The sequence below is a fragment of the Physeter macrocephalus genome, chromosome 4 (assembly GCF_002837175.3).
Source record: "Physeter macrocephalus isolate SW-GA chromosome 4, ASM283717v5, whole genome shotgun sequence".
Taxonomy (NCBI): Eukaryota; Metazoa; Chordata; class Mammalia; order Artiodactyla; family Physeteridae; genus Physeter; species Physeter macrocephalus.
In genome coordinates this window covers 140886522-140906724 of record NC_041217.1, presented here as the reverse complement: position 1 = coordinate 140906724, position 20203 = coordinate 140886522, and the positions used below count along the sequence as shown (strand labels likewise).

Below are 20203 nucleotides of genomic sequence, written 5' to 3'. Positions count from 1 at the left end.
CACCTGAGCTGAGGATACACCATCGGTTTTAGAGCGCAAATCCTCATATATTTGTCATTCAAAGGGAAAGAAAATAGCTCCAGTTTAAAAAAAATCTTAGAGAGGGATTCTGGTTGGCCCCACTTGATCACATGCCCCCTTTGCTGACAATCTTCACTGGAATCACCTGGTTTGAATGAGAAAGTAGTGGTACTGCAAAAGAAGAGGTTGCCATTTCCTGAAGAAATGAGGGGAGACATGATAGCTGGCTATTAAAAGAAATGATTTACCAGAGGTCCTACAGCAAGTGAGGGACAAATTCTGGGCTAGAAACGGAATCAATAAAATAATAATTATTAATAATAATGGAAGTCTCTAGATTCTTTTCATGTGTGGTGTTGAAGTAAACTTCAGTGTTACGAGTGCTCATTCATTTCTATTTTTAAAAGATTGCTATTGTGTGGAGGGTAGACTGTAGGTGAGCAAGGGTGGGGTAGGGAAACTGGCTACAAGCTCTGTGTTAGCTCCTAGGTAAGAGAGAAACAATGGTGCCTTGGACCAAGGTCATGGCAATGGAAATGGACAAATGTGGGCAGACTTGAGATAAACTTTAGAAGTAGAATCATAGGACAGGGTGTTGGATTAGATGTGGACACTAAGAAAAAGAAATACAAGGAATTAAGAATGATACTGAGATTTCTGTGAAGAGTAGGGTTAAAATAAATTTGGAGCAGAATCAAGAGTTCCAGTGTGGACATGGTAAGCTTGAGACATGGAGATGTCTAGTAGGTACTTGTGTATACTTGTCATTAACAAATATGTAGCATCTAAAGCCTCAGGACTAGATGAGGCTCCAAGGAAGAAACTATAGCTAGAGCAGAGGGCCCAACTGTTCTTTTAGTCATCTCTTCTGCATATACTGAATCCTTCTGTTAGGCTTCCAGCCAGGAACTTCAGATGGGAATCGGAACCATTATTACAGTGAATCCCATGGAATGAGAAGCCCGACTCATCCCTCGGAGGGGAGCTAAGAACTAACCAATGAACTGTTAAACAAGCATCAAAACTCCATGAGACGTGACTTGATTGCTCCAAAGTACACCCTTTGGACAACTAAACAAATGATGAGAGACTGCCCTGCCGTAAACCATTGTGATATTTCCCTTTGGGGTCATCTTCAGAGCCAAGCTTTAGGACCCAGGGAAATTTACCAGACTTAGTTTCAGATGACTTAGGGTTGCTTCCATTGGTAGATTGGAAAATGGCCACAACATTTTACAGCTCCTCCTATCAAGAGATGGCATCTATTCCTCCACCCCTTAAAATTAAGCTTGGCTATATGACTTGTTAGTCAGTTGGACATGAACAAACTTGATACAAATAGAGGCTTGAAAAGTGCTTCTGCATTGGAGCTTGCCCTCTCTTGCTGCTGGGAAAACCTCCCCCCCCCCACCATGTGAACAAGTCTGGGTCCCCTTCTGGAAAATGAAAACATGGAGAGAGACCTCAACCACCCTGGTCATCTCAGCTGGGACCCCAGACACGTGAATGAAGCCGTTCTAGACCATCCAGCCTGGCCAGAGCAAACACCCAGCCGACCTATAGAATCATGAGAAACAACAAATGTTTGCTGCTTTCAGTCACTAAGTTTTGGAGTGGTTTATTATATCTCTCAGAGGACAATTAACTCTGAACCAGGCAGTCTACAGATGTGTCACAGGTACAGATATTCTTGATCTCACTCTTACATTTTTTTTTTTTTTCTTGGCCACGCCACATGGCTTGCAGGATCTTAGTTCCCCGATCAGGGATTAAACCCAGAGTCCTAACCACTGGACCACCAGGGAATTCCCTCTTACTCTTACCCTTTTTGGAGGATTTGTGTTCAATCAGCCATCAAAGGTTTAAACTAAAAGGTGAAAGCTTAATTGAGAAATGTAAAGCGATGGCCAGGGGCAGTGGAGTCTTCCTCAGGCCCCTGACACAGTTCCACATAGGTGATTCAGGTTTTCCAGTTACGTGTTCTCATAGAATGATGTAGCTTTCCTTCACTGCATTTTGTAATTCTATTTGGGTGATTATTTTACAATGTCTAGACTAAACTACAAGCTATTGGACTATAAGCTTGATGAAGGCAAGGACTGTGTCTAATTTACCACTAACTGTATGCTGGCACATACTAGACACTAATTTGTTGAATGAATAAATTTGAATTTTGCCTACCTCATATAAGGGATCCAGGCCTTCAAAACCATCACTTAACAGTATTTGTATCCAATGGGCCTGTCTCTTGCAGGCACTCCCAGTCACAGGCTGTTGCTTGATTCTCCAGCTGTGGCAGGTAATCAGGTGGAGGTTTGGGATGGGGAATCTGAAATCAATGAGATCCCAGGACATTTGTTGCTGTAATTCCTTCTACTTACACCAAACTATTGGCAAACAAACTCAAATAAACATTCCTCAAGACACTGTAGGAAGCTTGATACATAAGCAAGGAGCTTGGAACAGATGGTGTAACTGGGAAAGTCAGGTCTGGAGAATGTTCATATCATTCTGTGGACATTATAAGGCTGCAGTCACAAAACAATTGTGAAACCAATGTCCCAAGTGAGGCTGTTTAATTCTGACAATCTCTGGAAATCTGTCACTACCAACACCTCAAATATACAATCTGAAGAGGAAAATTGAAAGAGCAAGAGTCAGACCGAGGTGGGTTCAAATGATACTAATGAATGACTTAGGCATGTTAACTTTTTCAAGGCTATGTTTCCTTGCCTGCCAAATTGGGATAATAATATTTCAGAAACAGCACCTCCCTTAGACTATAGGTACCTGCAGGGAGGGATCATTTGTTTTCATATATATTTAGCCAGTGTTTAATAGTGCCAGACCTATAGTAGATACAGAATAGGTGAATTTCTTCCTAGAGGTAATCCAAGACCTAGTCCTGGCTCCATCACTAATCTACCCACAGAGTGACCTTAGAAAATTTCCTTCCCGCCCCTGGACCTCAACCTTCCTTTCTGTACAAAGAGGAGCCTGGACAAGATTTTTTCTAAGCTCCCTTCCAGATCTAATATTTAATGAGTCTGTGACCATTCAGTACAATCTACCGCATTGCTGCTCCTAGAAGTTACAGACTGAGGAGACAGTAGTAAGTTACCAATCACTTTGTATTTACAGATACACATGCATTTAAAACAGATTCTATAAATAGCTACAATACTGTATTGCACTTTTGGCCTACTTTTGCCTTTTTAGAGGTCAAGAGGTTTTTTTAAATCTTCTTTTATTTGGAATGTTAAGCAAGATGAAAACTGGGACAAGTTGCCATAACACATATTATGCAGCTTGAACCTAATTGCACTATTACCATGATCAAAGAACATTCACTGCCATCAGCTGGAAGCTGCTGCCTTCCACTTGGCAGAAACGAGGTCACAGAGCAAGGCTGGGGAATTGCCATCTAACAAGCAGATCTGTTTGTTGCCCGGTAGAAGAGTTTGTCACTTTTACATTTGACTGTTGATTCCATATGTTGTGAAGATGCTTGTTCCCTTGAACTGGCACCTGAGTTATTAGGAATTTGACAGTTTTTAAGTAAAAAATTCAATTTTTGCCTGGATACTCAGTAGGAGAGAAAGGATTATTGGATATATGTACTAACATACCCAAGGGTCATGAGGAGCTTGGCCTGAAATCCTAGTACTTGGGTAGATGGGTGTTACTGACCAGAAAAATAGTAATTATTCCTGACCTGTATAGGACTTTACAGTGTAAAAAGCACATTCAGAACACTGCCCTGGGAAGGGAACAATTTCTTCCATTGTCAGAGAACTTTATAAAGTTATGCCCCATTGCTGATGCAGGGAGGCTGCTCGCAGCACTTCTTGAGAGCTAGATAAGAATTGCCTGACAGAGGCAGATACAGGGAAAGCCAGCACTTAGGCCTCCTCAGAAACATGGGCATTTTTTTTGCTCAGGCCCATGGGACCTGGTTGCCTCAGAGCCTCCTTCCCAGAAGCGTTAGACAGCTATCACCTCAGATTAGCCTGAGTAGCTGAAAAATTTATTAACAGATTGGAGACATAAGTCTTTTCTCCAGTAGACTTGGAATCTGATGGCCTTGGGATTGAATTCTACTGTGGCTCTAACACTTGCTAGTTGTGTGATCTTGGCCAAGTCTCTTAACTTCTTTGGATCACTGTACTATAAGAAATGTAGTACAGAATGTGGTGAAAAGCACAGACCTTGGAGCCTACTTTCTGGCTTTGAACCCCAGCTCGACCATTTACTCATTACGTGACCTTAGGCAAGCTAGAGAACCTCTTTGTTCCTTAATTTCCTTGTCTTTAAATGAGATTGATTATAGTGCCTCCCTCACAAAGATGTTGGAAAGATAAATGAGTTAATACATGTTAAGTGCTTGGAACAATGCCTAGTACTGAGTAAGCATGACAACAGTATTAGCTACAGTGATATTGGGGTGATAGTCCTCATCTCTTGGGTTTATTTTGCAGATCAACAGAAATGTTGAAGGTCAAAAAAAGAGTCTCAGAGTTATTCATGCCAGAAGGGACTCGAAAGATTACCCACGTAACCTCCCTCATTTTATAAGTGGGAAATCAAGACTCAGTGATGGGGAATAACTGGTCCAGAGTCACACTTGATTTAAGGGCAGAGTCTGAGTCTCCTGATTCCAAGTCCAAAGCGCCATCCTCCGCACTGTGTCAAAGAAGGCAACATCTCCACAGAGCTGACCCTGAAGGGTCCTTTTATGTAGTCATTGGACCTGTGGCTAGTTAATGCACTTTCCTAGGACAATAAGCTGCATTTAAAATGGAGAGAAAACTTGGGAGAGACTCTCCCTCCTGCCCCACTGACTTCTGAAGTGTCAAGCTGGGGATTCAGGCCAGGGCTGGGAGGAAAGATTTTCAGGAATCGTTGCTAGCTCCACATCATTATTTCAGTTAAAAACCAAACATGTGCCTGTGTCCAAACAAGCTAGAACCATGAACTGATGCATTCAGTTTGTTTCTGGTGTCAGAGGAGTGTTTTTTGTTTTCTTTGGGTGTTTAATTAAGTGGCTTCTACCAGAAGTAGTTTCACATCTGCTCTTCAGTAGAAACTAAGCTGTCACCCTCAGGAGAATGAGGTTAGGATTGGGACCTCTGAGTTCACTTTTCCCAATTTTTTCAGGGTCATACCCCCTTAGATTTATTCTGCTTTGAATCACATTTCCCAGTTGGACTACTCAAGAGTGATTGAAACATGGGTTGGAGGAAAGGACAGGATGGGGAGAAGACCCTAAGAAGAATGGCAGATGGGATTAGAACTATTTGATTTAGAGAAAGGGCAGATTCCAGGGGTCCTGATTTCTGTTCTCAAATCATCTACGGGTGTCACAGGGCAGAGGGGGCAGAGACTGTGAAGTCTCTGACAGCAGAGCTGGTACAAACGGAGTGGGAAGAGGAAGGAGAATTTCCACGAGGCAGATTTCAGCTTAAAGCAAGGAAAACTTTCTGATTATGAGAGATGCCCAAAGATGGTGTGGAAACTGAGCTCCCATCCCTGCCTAGAAGGTATGCTTTAGAAGAGATTTGGCTGTGAGGCTTGACAGCCAATGGTCAGAGACATGAAGATTGGAATTGACTAGTGAAACTTGGTAAAATTTGGGATTCCACCAACTATAAATTTTTCAGATTCTGGGAGTCTAAGAACCAATGACCAATGTCATGGCGTTCCACAGTTAAGAACCTGCTGGAAAGCAGCAAAATCGGAAATTCGTGACCTGTTTCTTTATCTTGCCTGTGTTTCTCTGTTTCTCTCTTTGTCTTTCTTGAGCTCATGCACTTGCTCTTTCATAGAGCAGGAACCTTTGACATTTTGCAGGGGATAATCTTTTTCTTTTAAGTGTGTTTCTGACTCAGCCTTTGCTCCTTCAGCATCATTTAGAGAGGCTGAGCTCTCTGGAGATTAGCTCTGGCTTGTCACCACAGCAACTGCCCAGGCCCTGTGGGCATCCGTGGTAGCAGGCTTTGAGAAACAAGGCTTGTCTAGTGGTGAGAGGAAGCCCCACAGGGAGCCCGATATGAAACAAGCAGGTTGTGTATGGAGAGGTCTTTTTCAAAAGGATTAGCTATGCAGGTGTGTCTCACTTTACACAGTTGGCCAGGCCCTGAAAAGTGTGTGTGGGTGTGTCAAATTTTGGTCAAGGGAGGAAATCTTATTTTAAAGGCAGAAAAGAGACTCGCTTTTCCAAGTCCCTGTAGTGAATCCCCTTCATAAATTGGATTCTCCTTTTGTAAAATGAACCTCTGCCCACATTGTGACCTAGTTAGTCTAATGCTGAGTGTGTGTGAGTGGGGCCATCCATAGAGAACCCCAGGGGCATGCTTCCACTTTCACTGCAGGCAAGGAACAGCAGCAAATCAGCTGAGGGGAGACAGAGTATAACAGGGAAGCAGAGTGGGTGTGGTGCCACAATGAAGGGAGATCAGGACAGTGGGCCTTGCCTAGCATGAGCAGCTCTGCTGCAGCAGTGGCGGGGTGTCCGAGAGACGGGTGTTCTTGGAGGTGCCCAGCAAGGAGGGGTCTGTGTCCAGCATATCAGACATCTTGTCGCAAATGGCATCCACCAGACACTCGAAGGCCTGCCTCACGCTGATGTTCTCCTTGGCGCTGGCTTCAAAGAAGTCAAACCCTGAGGATAGAAGAGAGATAGCAGTAAGGATCTTCCCTTCCTTTTCATGCCCCCTGGCCAGAACACTGCATTAATACAACCAGCGCTCAGGAGTAAAGCAAGGAGGCCTAATTCCACGGGCAGAGGATTCTGCCTTAAGGAGAGGGTACCGGGCAGGTATTACCTGCACTGGTTTTAGAGTCAGACGAATCCTGGCTCTATCACTGACCAGCTGTGTAACCCTGGGCAAGTCACCTATTTTCTTTATGAATCAATTCCCTGGTTTATAAATTGGGATAATTTTATCTGTCTCATAGAATTATTTCAAGGATTAAACAAGATGATGCATGTAAAGCGTATAATCCTGTGCCTGATAACAGGGTGTGTGTGTGTGTGTGTGTGACAGTTAGGTGTTTTCTGAGAGTGACTACTTGACTATGTGTACACAGCACTTCAGCTTCCAAAGCATTGATCGGGAACCCATAATCTCGTTTGATCCTCATGTCACCCCTGGGGGAAGGAGGGTCCAGGCAGACCCTCTCCACTTCACTAATGCCCACTACTGTGGCTCAGAGAAGTAAGCTGACCTGCCCAAGGTCACCAGTATAAGAAGACCAAGCTTTGTCCTTTTTGACCAGGGCTTTCACTCCACTTTCCCCTGCCTCCTACTCACCCCAGCCTGGCCAATCTAGTCTGGGTTCTGGGAGACACTCCAAGATCCACACTGAATAAGCAGAGCTTCATTTGCTCTTTCTACTCACAGACACACTGGGTTATCTCCCCTCAGAGGGGTTCCTCCTCCCTGAATTTCCAGGAAGGAATCACCCTGGATCTCTCGCTCCTCACACGGACCCAACAAACTGCCCAGGAAAAACTGCAGCTGCAGGAGACACGAGCAAGGCCCTCCTGATTCAGACAAAGCGGCTGCTTTCCAACTGAGGGTCTTGGCCAGGTTGGTGGCAGCCCTTAGAAGCATAAGCCTCCATTCTCCATCACGTCCCTGCGCCGGCCTACTCCTTCCTCTTTTGTCTGTCCATCTTCCTCTTTCCCTTCCTTCTGAGTCCATCTTTATTTCTCCTCAAAATCTGCCCTCTTCCCTTTTTGCCATGTTAGCTCCTTCTTTTCCCCTTATGTTTCTCATACTCCTTGGGATCCTTAATATTTATTGAGTGCCTACTATATGCCAGATGCTATGCTAGGAGCTTTACAAATATTGTCTTCCTTAATCCTCACAACAGCCTGTGGGGTAAATATAATCATCTCCAATTTACAAAAGAAAAATGAAGGCTCTAAGAGGTTACCTAACTCGCACAAGGTCACGTGACTGTGTTCTTTCTGAATTACTTAACCTCTCTGAGTCTCAGCCTCCTCGTTTGTCAAATAGGAATAACAACAGCATCTTCCTGCCGAGAGCAGTCCGGGAGGATTGAGCGAGACAATGGACAAATTTCTGTAGGAAGTTGCCTGTTACATGACAGTTTCTTTCTGCTCGTCTTTCATCTGCTCCTCTCACTTCCTCTTCATCCCTTTCTCCTTCTTTTATCATCCTCTCACACAGAGGAGGGGGGTCTCTTTCCTCCTCCCTCCTTCTCCCTATTATCCCATCGTCCACAGAGAGGGCTGAAGCCCCCAGGTACAAACAGGGCTCCCCTTCCCCGGGCCACGCCAGCCTGAAGGCACTCACAATTCCTGCCAGCCCGCCTCTGGTTGACAGCCTCTCCTGTAGCCCATTTCCCGAGCTGAGAAAGCAAGGTGCTGAAGTGCCTGCTAATTGAGGACGTGATGAAGAAGGAAGCGGCTGCTGGCTCGTTATCCTCAGGCTGTAGAAACGCAGTTGGCTTGAGAGACCCTCCAGCATGTAGCTTTTCCTTAATGAATATCATAAACATTGACTCTCTGGCCTTTGACTGGTTTGTTACAAGTGACAGTGTTTGAGGAAGTGGGCAGAGTATGTTGCTTGCCTTGGAAAGGGGCAAACAGGTAAAGAAGTAAATAGGCTTAAACCATCAGTTTGGATGAAGATGGGGACACAGGTCAAGGCCAGGATCACCAATCCCTTCTGAGGAATTGGCACTGAGGGGAGGATGTGCCCCATTACGCAGGAAGGCAGTGGGAAGAAGCCCAGAAGTCAGACAGCCTGGATTTGAATATAGTCTCTGTCAGCTACCAGCTGTGTGACCTCAGGCAAATTGCCTCATTTCTCCCAGCCTCTGTATCCTCGTCTGTAGAATGGGTGAATATCACCTCCCTCATAGAGTGGTAATAAGAATTAAATGCACAAAAGTATGTGAAGTGGTTGGCATGTGTAATACATGACAATTCCCTTTCCCTTATGTTCCCAGCCCATCTGAGTCCCAGCTTCCTTGCCCCTCCATCAGTCCCCAGGGCCTTTGGGGAAAGCCTCTTTTTCTTCATCATTCAGCGTCAATCAATAAACCAGGTATCTATTGAACATTAACTTTGTGCCAGGTCTTGCATTGAGTGCCAGGGACAAGGGGAGACCAAATCTAATTGTGGAGAAAAGACACACTTATCAGAGCGTCAGTCCCTCACACGTTCATAGTCCTTAACGATTCCCCAATACAATTTTAAAACAACTTTGAGGGGGAGAGGCAAGGCAAGGGTTATCACTTGTAATTTACAGATAGGGAAACTGAGGCTCAGGGATGGGGCATAAGCCAGGGCTCTATCCCTTATGCCCCCTCGTCTCACTCTCAGTTGGGACAGTGACAGAATACACTATAACCCAGGTAGAGCAAACCAGAGGCTGTGCAGGAATGCGGCAGAGGGCGAGAGTGGTGGGGGAGGAGAGGGGGAATAGGTTTCCACAGGTTAGTGGCGATGGGTGTCTTTAAGGCCAGAACAGAGCAAAACTCTTCACCTGACTAACTTATTCTTTAGGACTCAGCTTAGGTATGGCTTTGCCTCCTCCTCTGTGCTTTCCTCTGTCACAGCATGTGTTACCGTGCATGGTGGAAGTCCATCTGACAAGGAGCTCCCCAAGCAGGGACCACGTCATTCATCTGAGCTCCAGTACCAACCAGAAGAGTAGGGGCTTGGTGAATGTTAACTGAATGAACGGACAGATGGATGCAGGAGACGGGAATGAGCGTGGAGGATGTGGTTGAGGGGCTGTGGACAGTGGGGTTCATGAGAACTCATCTCAATAAGCACGGCAAACCCTGTGCTGGGCACTGCGGACACTGAAGTGAATCAGATGAGGTTCCTAACCTTGAGAAGCGGAGATAGACACGCTGACAGTGTGATAAATGCTGGAAGGGTGGGGAGCGAGGGAATTGTCATGGCACAGAGGAGGCACTTATCTGAGCCTGGGGCCCAGGGAAGGCTTCTTGGAGAAGCTGATTCCTAAGCAGATATCAGCTAGATAAAGACATGTGTGAGCACATGCATGTATAGGACACCAGGCAGGGGAAACCACATAAACACATATAATGGGACAAAAAACAGTCTTGGTATATCCCAGAATGACCAGAGCAGTTTGTTATCATTAGAGCAGCAAGCTCAAAGTGGTCACGGAAGAGAGGGAGTAAGTAACCAAACACGGAGAGCGCATATGTCAGGCCAAGGAGATGTCATCACTGCCATCTCAAAGATACCCAAGGTATGAGAACTCTGATTCAAGTAACTGGCGTGTGGCCCTGGCCGGCTCGTGGGTCTCTTTTGCTAGCAGAACACTCCCAAATGCACCTCCACCCAACGACTGTCAGACTCCCGGAAGGCTCTTCATTAGTAGGCCCAGATGGTAACCTTTTCCTCAGGTTTATTAGTGAGGAGTCTCAGGAGCTGAGAATCTAGAGAGCTCAGGAAGATGACAACCACTTAATCAGACTATCCCCCAGTCCTTTCCTCCCTCTGATTGGCTTCAGAACAATGGAATTTCTGCTGCCTTTAATCGGGCCCAATTCTTTATTGAATCTGAGATGATTCCCACCCCCAAAATGCTCCTGTTTACCTATTCTGCAGCTGTCACAGCCCCACAGATTCCACTGCCTCTGTCCCCACTGCCTGCTTCTGAATTTGACTTTAGAACTCTTTTCAGAAACTCACAACTAGCTAAACTTGCTTCTCCTCATCCTGAAACTGCCCCAGAACATTTCTCCTCTACTTTTATGTTCAAATCCCTTCTCTAGCCTGCTCTGATTCCTCATCATCTCCATCTTGTATCAGTCTTCAACTTAAGCCCCTCTGGTCACTGATGATTTTGGCAAGGGATTCACTGTCTTCCTTTCCACCCAGGCTTATACTCACTCTCAGGAACTTTGGGTTTCAGGTGGACAATCCATCCAACACCCCGGCTCTTAATTTCTTAACCATCTCACTTCCAGCAACATTCTCTTCCGTTTTGTTTCTGCTATGCCCCTGTCCTTATAACTTGAGCTACTTTGACTTAGATTTGTGTCACTGGAACTCAAAGAGGTTTAATTAATCCAATATCCAGCCTCATTAGGTTAACACCCAAGATTCTGCATGGCTTAGCCTCTGGCCACTTCCCCAGCCTCATCTTCCTGGCTCACACCATGCTCCAGAAACATCGACACTTTCTTATTTGGTTTCTTTACTCATGCTACTACTCTTTAGCTCCTACCCCTAATCCTCTTCATTACTCACCTGTGGAATCCCTGATTCCACAGAGCCTTCCCTTTCTCTTCCCACCCCATCTCCACCACTCAGAACATACAATGTACCTCTCCCCTAGACTCCCACGGCACCTGACATGATTGTTTCAGTCCGAGTCCATCAGGAAAATGGGAACTATTCTTAAAATGTAAACTAGAGGGACCTGGTCATATGGGTGGTAGAAGAACTTAGAGGCCAGACAGAATACTGAAGAAGCCCAGAGATTATTAAGAGAAAAGAAAACTATTAATGGGGCCAAAGGAAGTTAAAACTGTGGGAGCAGGAGTCAGAGAAGAGGAGCAGCCTCTACTGGGGGAGCCTGCCAAGGGGTGGGGGAGACACACATGCAGGTTTTTCTCTTTTCCCCAACTCCCATCACTTGCCAGTGTCTCTCCTTGGCTAAACCCAGCCAGAAGCCACTGTCACAGGAGGCTGGGAAACACACCCTGCAAAGGTCAACTTCCCAGGGGGCGGTTTCAAGAGAGAGACAGAGCTGGAGAAGGGTGAAGAATGATAGTAAACAGGACGTTGAGATTATCTCTCTACTATTTTGTTTCCCTGGTCAATAAGCAACTTGAGAGCCAGGGAACTTATTCACGTCTATGGCACCAGGGTCCATCATGTGTTCAGTGATTGTGGCAGATTGTTCACTGCCCTCGCTGTAGAAGATTTTATATTCCCACCCACTGCCAAGTGGCTTGCAGTGCCTCCTTGTGGGAGGAACATATCTCCCTTGTCAATCAACATCAGATTTCATCATGTAACTTGCTTTGGCCAATGGATGTGGGCATACCAAGTCCCAAAAGAAGCTTTGAGAGTCTTTGTGTGGCTTAGGCATCTCAGATTGGATCTCAGAGTTGCACAACATGGACAGAGTTGCAGCTGACTTGCAGCTGGCATGTAATGTGAGTGAGAAATAAACCTTTATTATCCAAGCTCCTGACTTGGGTTATGTGTTACCACAACATAATCTAAAGAATTCTCACCAACACTGGGACTGAGGGTGAAATTTCAACAGAAACTACTGCAAGCTTTTGGGAAGACACCACTGGGTGATGATACAATGGAAGCGTTAGGACTCTGAGTCTAAAGGCTGAGTTAGAGTACTGGACCTGCCACCTATGACCTGTGTGGCTTAGAAAAGTTACATAATCTTCAAGTGAAAAAAGAAAGACATGGAAGTGTGGCACAGCTCATTGCATGCAAGAAAACATAAGTGGTCTGAACTCAGCTTCTTCAGTGTAATGGAGCTGAAGACAATGCCGCCTCCCAGACTAGGAGTGAGAGTGAGGGTCACAAGAGAATTGTTGTGAAAACACATTGTGAATCATAAGTCACTACACCAAGGTTAGTTATTCTCAATGTCAGCTAGGTCTTTGTTTCTCTGCACCAGGCTGAGTGATGCAAGGTTTCAATTCACCCCAATCCAAAAACCATTTATCAAGCACCTAAAATAAGCAAGGCCATGTACAAGGGTCTGTGGGAACTGAGTGATGAGTGGGGAATTGTGTGAATTGAAATCATGGAGTCAGAGGGATAGAGCTGAACAGACCTTCCCACTCAACTAATCCAAATCCCCTATTTTTCAAAAGGTCAAAATTGAGACCCAGAAACAGGAAATAAGATGCTCAAGGTCACACAGTAAACTAGTGGCAGAAGCAGGATAAAACCCTCAGTCTCCAAACTCCTAGGCTGATACTTTTCCCTCCACACTTCACTGAAGTGAGTGTTTATGTGTATGTTTCAAAACCAATTTTGAACAGGTTTCTCCTGCCCTTGTAGGCAGAAGCGCATTTCGCTTTTACTAGCATCCCTGGGCTCTAGTCTAGAGCCATTCCCAGTCAGATCGAGGAAGAGACAAGGAGCCCCTTTTGGAGCAGCACAAAGAGGTAGAGGCCCTAACATGTCATGCTTCCTGGAATAGGAGTCCCTGAAACTTCTCTGCCCTCCCAAAGATCCACTTGCCTCAGTGTCTCTACAGCCTCATCCATCCAAAGTCCCAGGAACTTTGAGGATATAGAAGACCTGCTGCTACTCAAAGCTTTAATAAATGTTAGTTGCTGGCCATATCAGTAGTTCTGGCTGAGAGAGCTGAGAAACACTAAAAGAAAGGGAGTCCTGAAGAGGAATCCCATAAAGCAGAGAACGGCCCTACTGCACTGGCAAGCAGATCACTGAGACTTACTTAATAGTTGGTGTAGCAGAGGGTGAGGATGAGGAAGGCTGAGCAGCCTCTCTCACTGCTCACAGATATGATCACATCCTTGCGAAATTCTTGAGATGGTCTGCAAGATCCTGCATGATTTGGCCCCTGCCGACCTCTCCACCCTCATCTCCCACTACTCTCCCCTTGACTAGTTAGTCCCTGCAGCATGGTCTTTCAATCTCATGAGCGTTTTCAGCTCTACACTACGTTAGGGCTGGTCTTGATGTAGAACACTCCCCTCCCCAACCCACCCTCAATCTTTGCCTAATTTTTTTCTGATCCTTTAGTTCTCAGCTTAAGCGTTACTTTCTCAGAAGATCTTGACTCTCCAGTCTAAAATTAGGTTTCGCTCTTTTTTACTTTCTTAATAGCACTTGCAGTGGACTTATGTTACTCTTATCTGTCCACCATTCCTTCCTTTATGGAACTGCTACTTTAAACAACTGTGGTGGGACTATAGGTTACAATACTTGCCTCCCCCGGCCACTGGGACAGGCATGTGACTCACAGGTAGCCAATCACAGTCTTCCCTGAGATTGACATAAGGTAGTTGGGAGCAAGAATGCTCTTTTGGCAGAAGTTGGAAGATATGAATCTGGAGCTGCCATCATCCATCTTACTCCCCATTCAGAGTCTGACTATAGAAAGAGACTGAAGGCATACACAAAGCTAAGAAACAGCGCCATTAAGTTGCACTCATAAGCTAATAAATTCTATTTTTTAAATTAAAGCTTGTTTGATTTGGGATTTTATCACTTGCCATTAATGAGAGTCCTAAGTCAAATAGAACTTAGCACAATTTTTAACAGCTTTATTGAGCTATAATTCACATACCATACCATTTACCCATTTACACAATTTTCAATTATATATTTATTTGTATAATTATTTGTTTAGTGTCTCTTTCCCCCATTAGTTCCGTGACAGTAAGAATCACAGCTAAGTGCCAAGATAAAACCTGGCTCAGAGTATGTGCTCAATAAATATTTTTCAATAAACAAATGTATGAGTGAATGAGTATCTATCCTGTGCTGGGTGGCTGGGATAATGAAAAAAATTTTAGATGTAACCCCTGCTACTGCTGAGGTCTACCAAGAGAGACAGACATGTAAATAGGCAAGCTCTGGTAAGCAGTAGAGGAAAGCTCAAGAAGTCGTGCAGGACTGAAATGGGTTACCTTGACCTACCCAAATCTAACCAATTCATTAAGGCCCTCTTTAAGTACCTTCCTAAACCCTGTAGTAAGAATTAATCTCACTTCCATCTGTTTTCCTACATAAATTAGATAGATCTTTATTGGCTCTACTACTTCCTAATTGTGTAATCTTGAGCAAGAACCTAATTTTTCAGAGTATTGAACATGACCTACCTTGAAGACTTATAGTGAGAATTAAATGAGATAATTAATGCAAAGCATTTCATATAATGCCTGGCTCAATATATATCAGCCATTATTACAATATTTGCTGTATAGTGAGGTTAAGTGGTCAGAAGCACAGGCTCTGGAGCCAGACTACTGCTTGAATTCAAATTCTGACTCTACTTGTTACTAGCTGTGTGACCTTAAGCAAGTTACTCAACTTCTCTGTGCCTCAGTTTTCTCATCTGTTAAAAGAACAACTTGGATATAAGAAAAGTACCTACCTCAGAGGGTTCTAGGGGGATTAAGTAAAATGAGTAATACTTTAAACACTTAGAATAGGGCCCGGCACATGGTAAACACCTAATAAATGTTTAACTAACACAACTTTTTAAAATGCTAGTCATAAGGGGCTGGCATGCTGGCTATATTTTTTCCGAATATAAAATTAACTCACCTTTTAAAAACTTAGTCTTGTTTAACTTTAAGGGCTTGACATGCTGATTATATATTTTTTCTAATACACACCAAAATATATACATAAAATCATCTTGCACATTTCCAGTGACATGAGTCTCCTGCTTGGAGAAGCACTACTCTAGACTCACACAATCCAATGACTTATGGTTCCCTAAACACAGAGTGCTGTTCCTTGCCTTTGCCAGTGTTATTCCCCCGCCTGGAATGTCCTTGCCTTTCTTTCTCACTTGGCTGCTCCTACTTCTCTTCAAGACTCAGCATGGGCGTATTGTTCTCTGACCCCAACTGAATAGGTGCCTCCTCTATGCTCCCACAACCCCGGCACATCCCTCTATCACAACACTGATCACCAGGTGGATCACTGTTTCTGTCTCAGACCAGGGAACATAGCCTATTTCACAGCACAGTACTTGGCATGGAGTAGAAGCTCAGGAAGTTTTAATTAGAATGAAGTAAAATGAAGTAGCCAAATACTTGACTCCATAAAATTTTAATCAAAACACAGTCTTGCAGTGTTTACTCACTGCCAGGCCATTTGCCAGGCACGGTGGGTATAAAGATAAACAAGACTCATTTCCTGTCCTCATGGAGCTTTCTGGAGACAAATACGGAAACAAGTGCACCCAAGTGTGATGGGTACTGTGCCTGTTGCATGTACGGGGTACACTAAGTGGGGGCACAAAGAGCTGGGGGAATACGGAAGAGGCTTCAGAGCAGTGAAGATGTTCTGAAAGCTGAGTGGGCTTTCAACAGCTGGATAAAAGTAGGGGATGGGGAGTAGAAAAGAGCCTTTCAAACAGATGGTACATTGTTGATCCAGGTACAGTGCTGGGAGTCTCAGGGACAGCAGGCTGAAGACATAAAGAGATAGCCTGAGGTCACCCATGTGAGGGCTTTGCCACATGCTCACTGTTCTGTGAACTATGGGAAAGGGTAGAGGCACATTCTGGACCCTGAGAACCTCTGTGATGGGGTAAGAACCATCAAGAGCCAAATGGCCCAACCTCCGTATTTATTAAGCACCTACAGTGTGTTAATTTCTATTCCAGGCCACACTGGAGAACAGGAGAGGGAAGAAAGAAGTATAGGACACTCTCCTATACATCTACTCATAATACACGTAACACAAATATATACAAGACACAATTCACACTTGTATATTATACAATTTTCCCACCTACCAGCCCAAATATCTGTACTTCAGAAACTGGCAGAGAATATAACTTTAAACTCCCTATTCCTCAATACTTACAGCACCTAGGTTGTAAGAAATACTTAGGGAGACTGGCTAAAACCTAAGCAATACACTCATTCTTCTAGAAGACTTCTCTAAGGTGATCCTACCTTGAACCCCAATACAGAAAAGAAAAGAAAAAAAGGAAGAAAAGAAAGGCTGCTCTTTTAAGCAAGTGTAGGCAGGTGTCCTGCTGTGCAGTCACTGAGACACATGTGAGGCACCTGGGTCTCAGTGGAGCACAAGAATCAAGGTGCTTTAACCTTGGAAAAAGTCAGAGCATCACTGAGCTGCATGCTTAAACCACGTTGTCTCATCCCTCATACAATTACTTTTGCCATGAATTGTATTTTGGTGACAAAGCATCAGTTTACATTGAGAGAAATTGTAAGACACAGCCTACGATGTTCAGTGTTGTAGTTGCTGTTAAGGCATGTTTGATATTAAGGACGTTGTCGTATTCAGCACATAGAGTCTGCTCTACAGTTGCCAGTGGAGAGCAGTATTTCTCTGGAATAATGGGTTTGTTTTCATCTTAAGGACCATCTCTGAACCATGTAACTGATTATGCTTCCCTCTTTGCAATGGTTGCTGGGAAGCTCAAAGCAAATATTTTGGCCCAACTCTTGCACATGCCCAAAAACTTATAAAATATACACTTATCTCACCCCTGGCCTCCTCTTATGTTCTCCTACACTTGCTTTCCGTTTGCTTCAATTGTCTCACTTGTTTTTTTATTGATGTATTGATACTATGATGATTTTTATAGGATACCTCAAATCCTTTGTGGAAGGAGCTGGTTAAAAAAAAGATTTCATAAATTTGCATTTTATGTATACATTCAAGGCCCTCCCTGGTGGCACAGTGGTTAAGAATCCGCCTGCCAACGCAGGGGACATGGGTTTGATCCCTGGTCTGGGAAGATCTCACATGCTGTGGAGCAACTAAGCCCATGTGCCACAACTATTGAGCCTGCGCTCTAGAGCCTGCGAGCCACAACTACTGAGTCCATGCACCACAACTACTGAAGCCCATGCACCTAGAGCCCATGCCCCACAACAAGAGAATCCACCACAAGAAGAAGCCTGAGCACCGCAACGAAGAGTAGCCCCCGCTCACCGCAACTAGAGAAAGCCCGTGTGCAGCAACGAAGACACAACGCAGCCATAATAAATAAATCTATAAAAAAATTATTTATACATTCAATGTAACAAAATATACATGTATCATAAATAATGAATACCTAGAATTCACTAGCACAAAGCCCATATGTACATCACACAAATATGAAACAATACACACAGAGCACATATGCACATAATTCACAATCACAGCACATCCTTAATGTCACAAATACAAACACACACTTGTCCTCTCCATTTGCCCCACTCCCGTGCATACACATGTGTCGTGCACATACCAAGCTGCTCTGCGAGGAGCCGGCCCTTCTCGGTGGGAACAACCCTCTCTTCCTCCATGTCACACTTGTTCCCCACCAGGATGACCTGCGCATTGTCCCAGGAGTAGGTCTTGATCTGAGTAGCCCTAAAGAGAGACAGAGAGATGACAGCGTTAATGACATCCTCCTAGGCTAGAAAGGACCCTGCAAAGCTCACAGAAGCCCCTTTGGTGGGGTTCACAACACATGAGATACTGTCAGCGAATTCATCCTAGGACAGTCAGACCTCTGCTCCTGCTGGCTGTCACAGATGCTGACCCTTAAGCCCTGGTTGCAAACTTCACTCAGCTATTTGGAGTCCACCTCTAATGCCCTCTCCTCACAGGGCAGAGAGCTCTTTCTAAAACATCTATCAGATTATTCGTCCCTTCTTAAAAGCCTTCTCTGGTCCGTGGACTAGCTAAGCGATGAAGTCTAGATCCCTCAGTTAGGCGTTCAAGACCATTTACATCCTGTCTCTCCAGCCTCATCATCCTTCCTCTCACTTCACAAACCTCACCCATTCCCCAAAGCCTCTTCCATGGCATGTGCCTTTGCCTTTACTGGAAATCCCCTCCCCACACTAAGTCATCCTCCAAGGCCCAGGGCTGATCCCACAGTTGCCTGGGGGAGCCTTCTCAAGCTTCCCCTGGCCCAGCAAGCCTCTCCCTCCTCCTCTGTGATTCATAAATCTTCACTGAAGCCTTACATCATTATTATTTGTAGAAACCAAAATGTCAGCAGTGGTTTCCTTCACATAAGATGATTATGAAATTTTATTTATTTTTGGCTGCGTTGGGTCTTCGTTGCTGTGTGCGGGCTTTCTCTAGTTGTGGTGAGCGGGGGCTACTCTTCACTGCTGTGCACGGGCTTCTCACTGTGGTGGCTTCTCTTGTTGTGGAGCACGGGCTCTAGGCACGCAGGCTTCAGTAGTTGTGGCACGCAGGCTCAGTAGTTGTGGCTTGCAGGCTCTAGAGCGCAGGCTCAGTAGTTGTGGTGCATGGGCTTAGTTGCTCCGAGGCATGTGGGATCTTCCCAGACCAGGGATCGAACCCGTGTCCCCTGCATTACCAGGCAGATTCTCAACCACTGCGCCACCAGGGAAGTCCCAAAACTTTAAAAAAATACTTTACTTTTCAAAATTTTGAAAGTGAGCATGTATTACTTTTATAATGAGAAATAAACTTTTAAACAGAGGAAATAAAATCAGACCTTTTTATTGCGGAGACATCTTTTTGTGTAGTTGGCCTAACTCTGTCCCCAAATACCTCATCAGGTAGAAACAATTACCTCCCCTTTTGTTCCCCTACTCTTTTTTGTGGCGCCTGTCACATTTGGCTGAATTTATCTGTCTCTCCTTGAGGGCAGGGACAGGCTTATTCATCTTTGGGGCGCCAGCCCCCAGCATAGAGCACAGAGAAAAGAAGTCATTGATTGTCTGATGAAGGAAGAAGCCAGCAAATGGTTGATCCTGAAGCAGATCTAAATAAAATCTGACCCTACCCTGACACTGACAATCTAACTCAACCCTAACTGCAACCTGGACCGATTGCCAACCCTGCTCCTAAAGCTGATCTCACCACCAATCTTCTCTTTAAGGGTTAAAAGCCACTCCCTCAAAGGATGGAATTTACTCAACCACCATTTGTGATGAACCGACACAGAGCCAGGTTCTGTGCTGAGTACTGGGGCTTCGATGGCAGGTGGGTGCTAGGCTGGGACCAAGTTTCCCAGAGGCAAAACTAAAGGCCAGAGCTTGGGAAAGATAGACATTCAGTCTTCAGCTTCAAGACAGGTACCTGGAGCCAATTCCCCACGTCTCCCATGTGCCACTCTTCTGTCATCTTCCTCCCTCCTCTCCCACCATCATCCAGGCTCAGCTCCCAGATCAGCAACTTAGTTTATTCTTGGAGGAATCTTCACAGGTGTTAAAGTCGCTGTGTGCCTGAGGCAGAATGAACAGGAACTGATGGAGAGAGGGAAGGAGGTCAAGGCCGACAGGGAATGGGCAGTGTGGAGCTACTTAAAGAAAGAGCTAGAGCTTCCCTGGTGGCGCAGTGGTTGAGAGTCCGCCTGCCGATGCAGGGGACACGGGTTCGTGCCCCGGTCCGGGAAGATCCCACATGCCGCGGAGCGGCGGGGCCCGTGAGCCATGGCCGCTGAGCCTGCGCGTCCGGAGCCTGTGT

General features: G+C 45.1%; 1 protein-coding gene across 3 annotated transcripts in view; it reads right to left on the bottom strand.

The window, feature by feature from the left end:
- Positions 1–1671: 1671 nt before the first annotated feature.
- The window catches only part of RAB3B (RAB3B, member RAS oncogene family), a 63546-nt gene continuing 45014 nt past the window's right edge, over positions 1672–20203 (bottom strand). Inside the window, exons 3-6 of one of the 3 annotated variants that reach the window (XR_008617284.1) lie at positions 18000–18124; positions 6495–6682; positions 3353–3549; positions 1672–2350 (exon numbers count right to left, since the gene is read on the bottom strand). Coding sequence is in view for 2 of the 3 variants with exons in the window: in XM_028489403.2 (XP_028345204.1) it covers positions 6495–6682; positions 18000–18124 (313 nt within the window). In the remaining variant the exon portion in view is untranslated. Of the gene's footprint in view, positions 2351–3352; positions 3550–5031; positions 6683–17999; positions 18125–20203 lie in introns of those variants that run through there. The other 2 variants (XM_028489403.2, XM_007129217.4) reach the window with 2 other exon arrangements.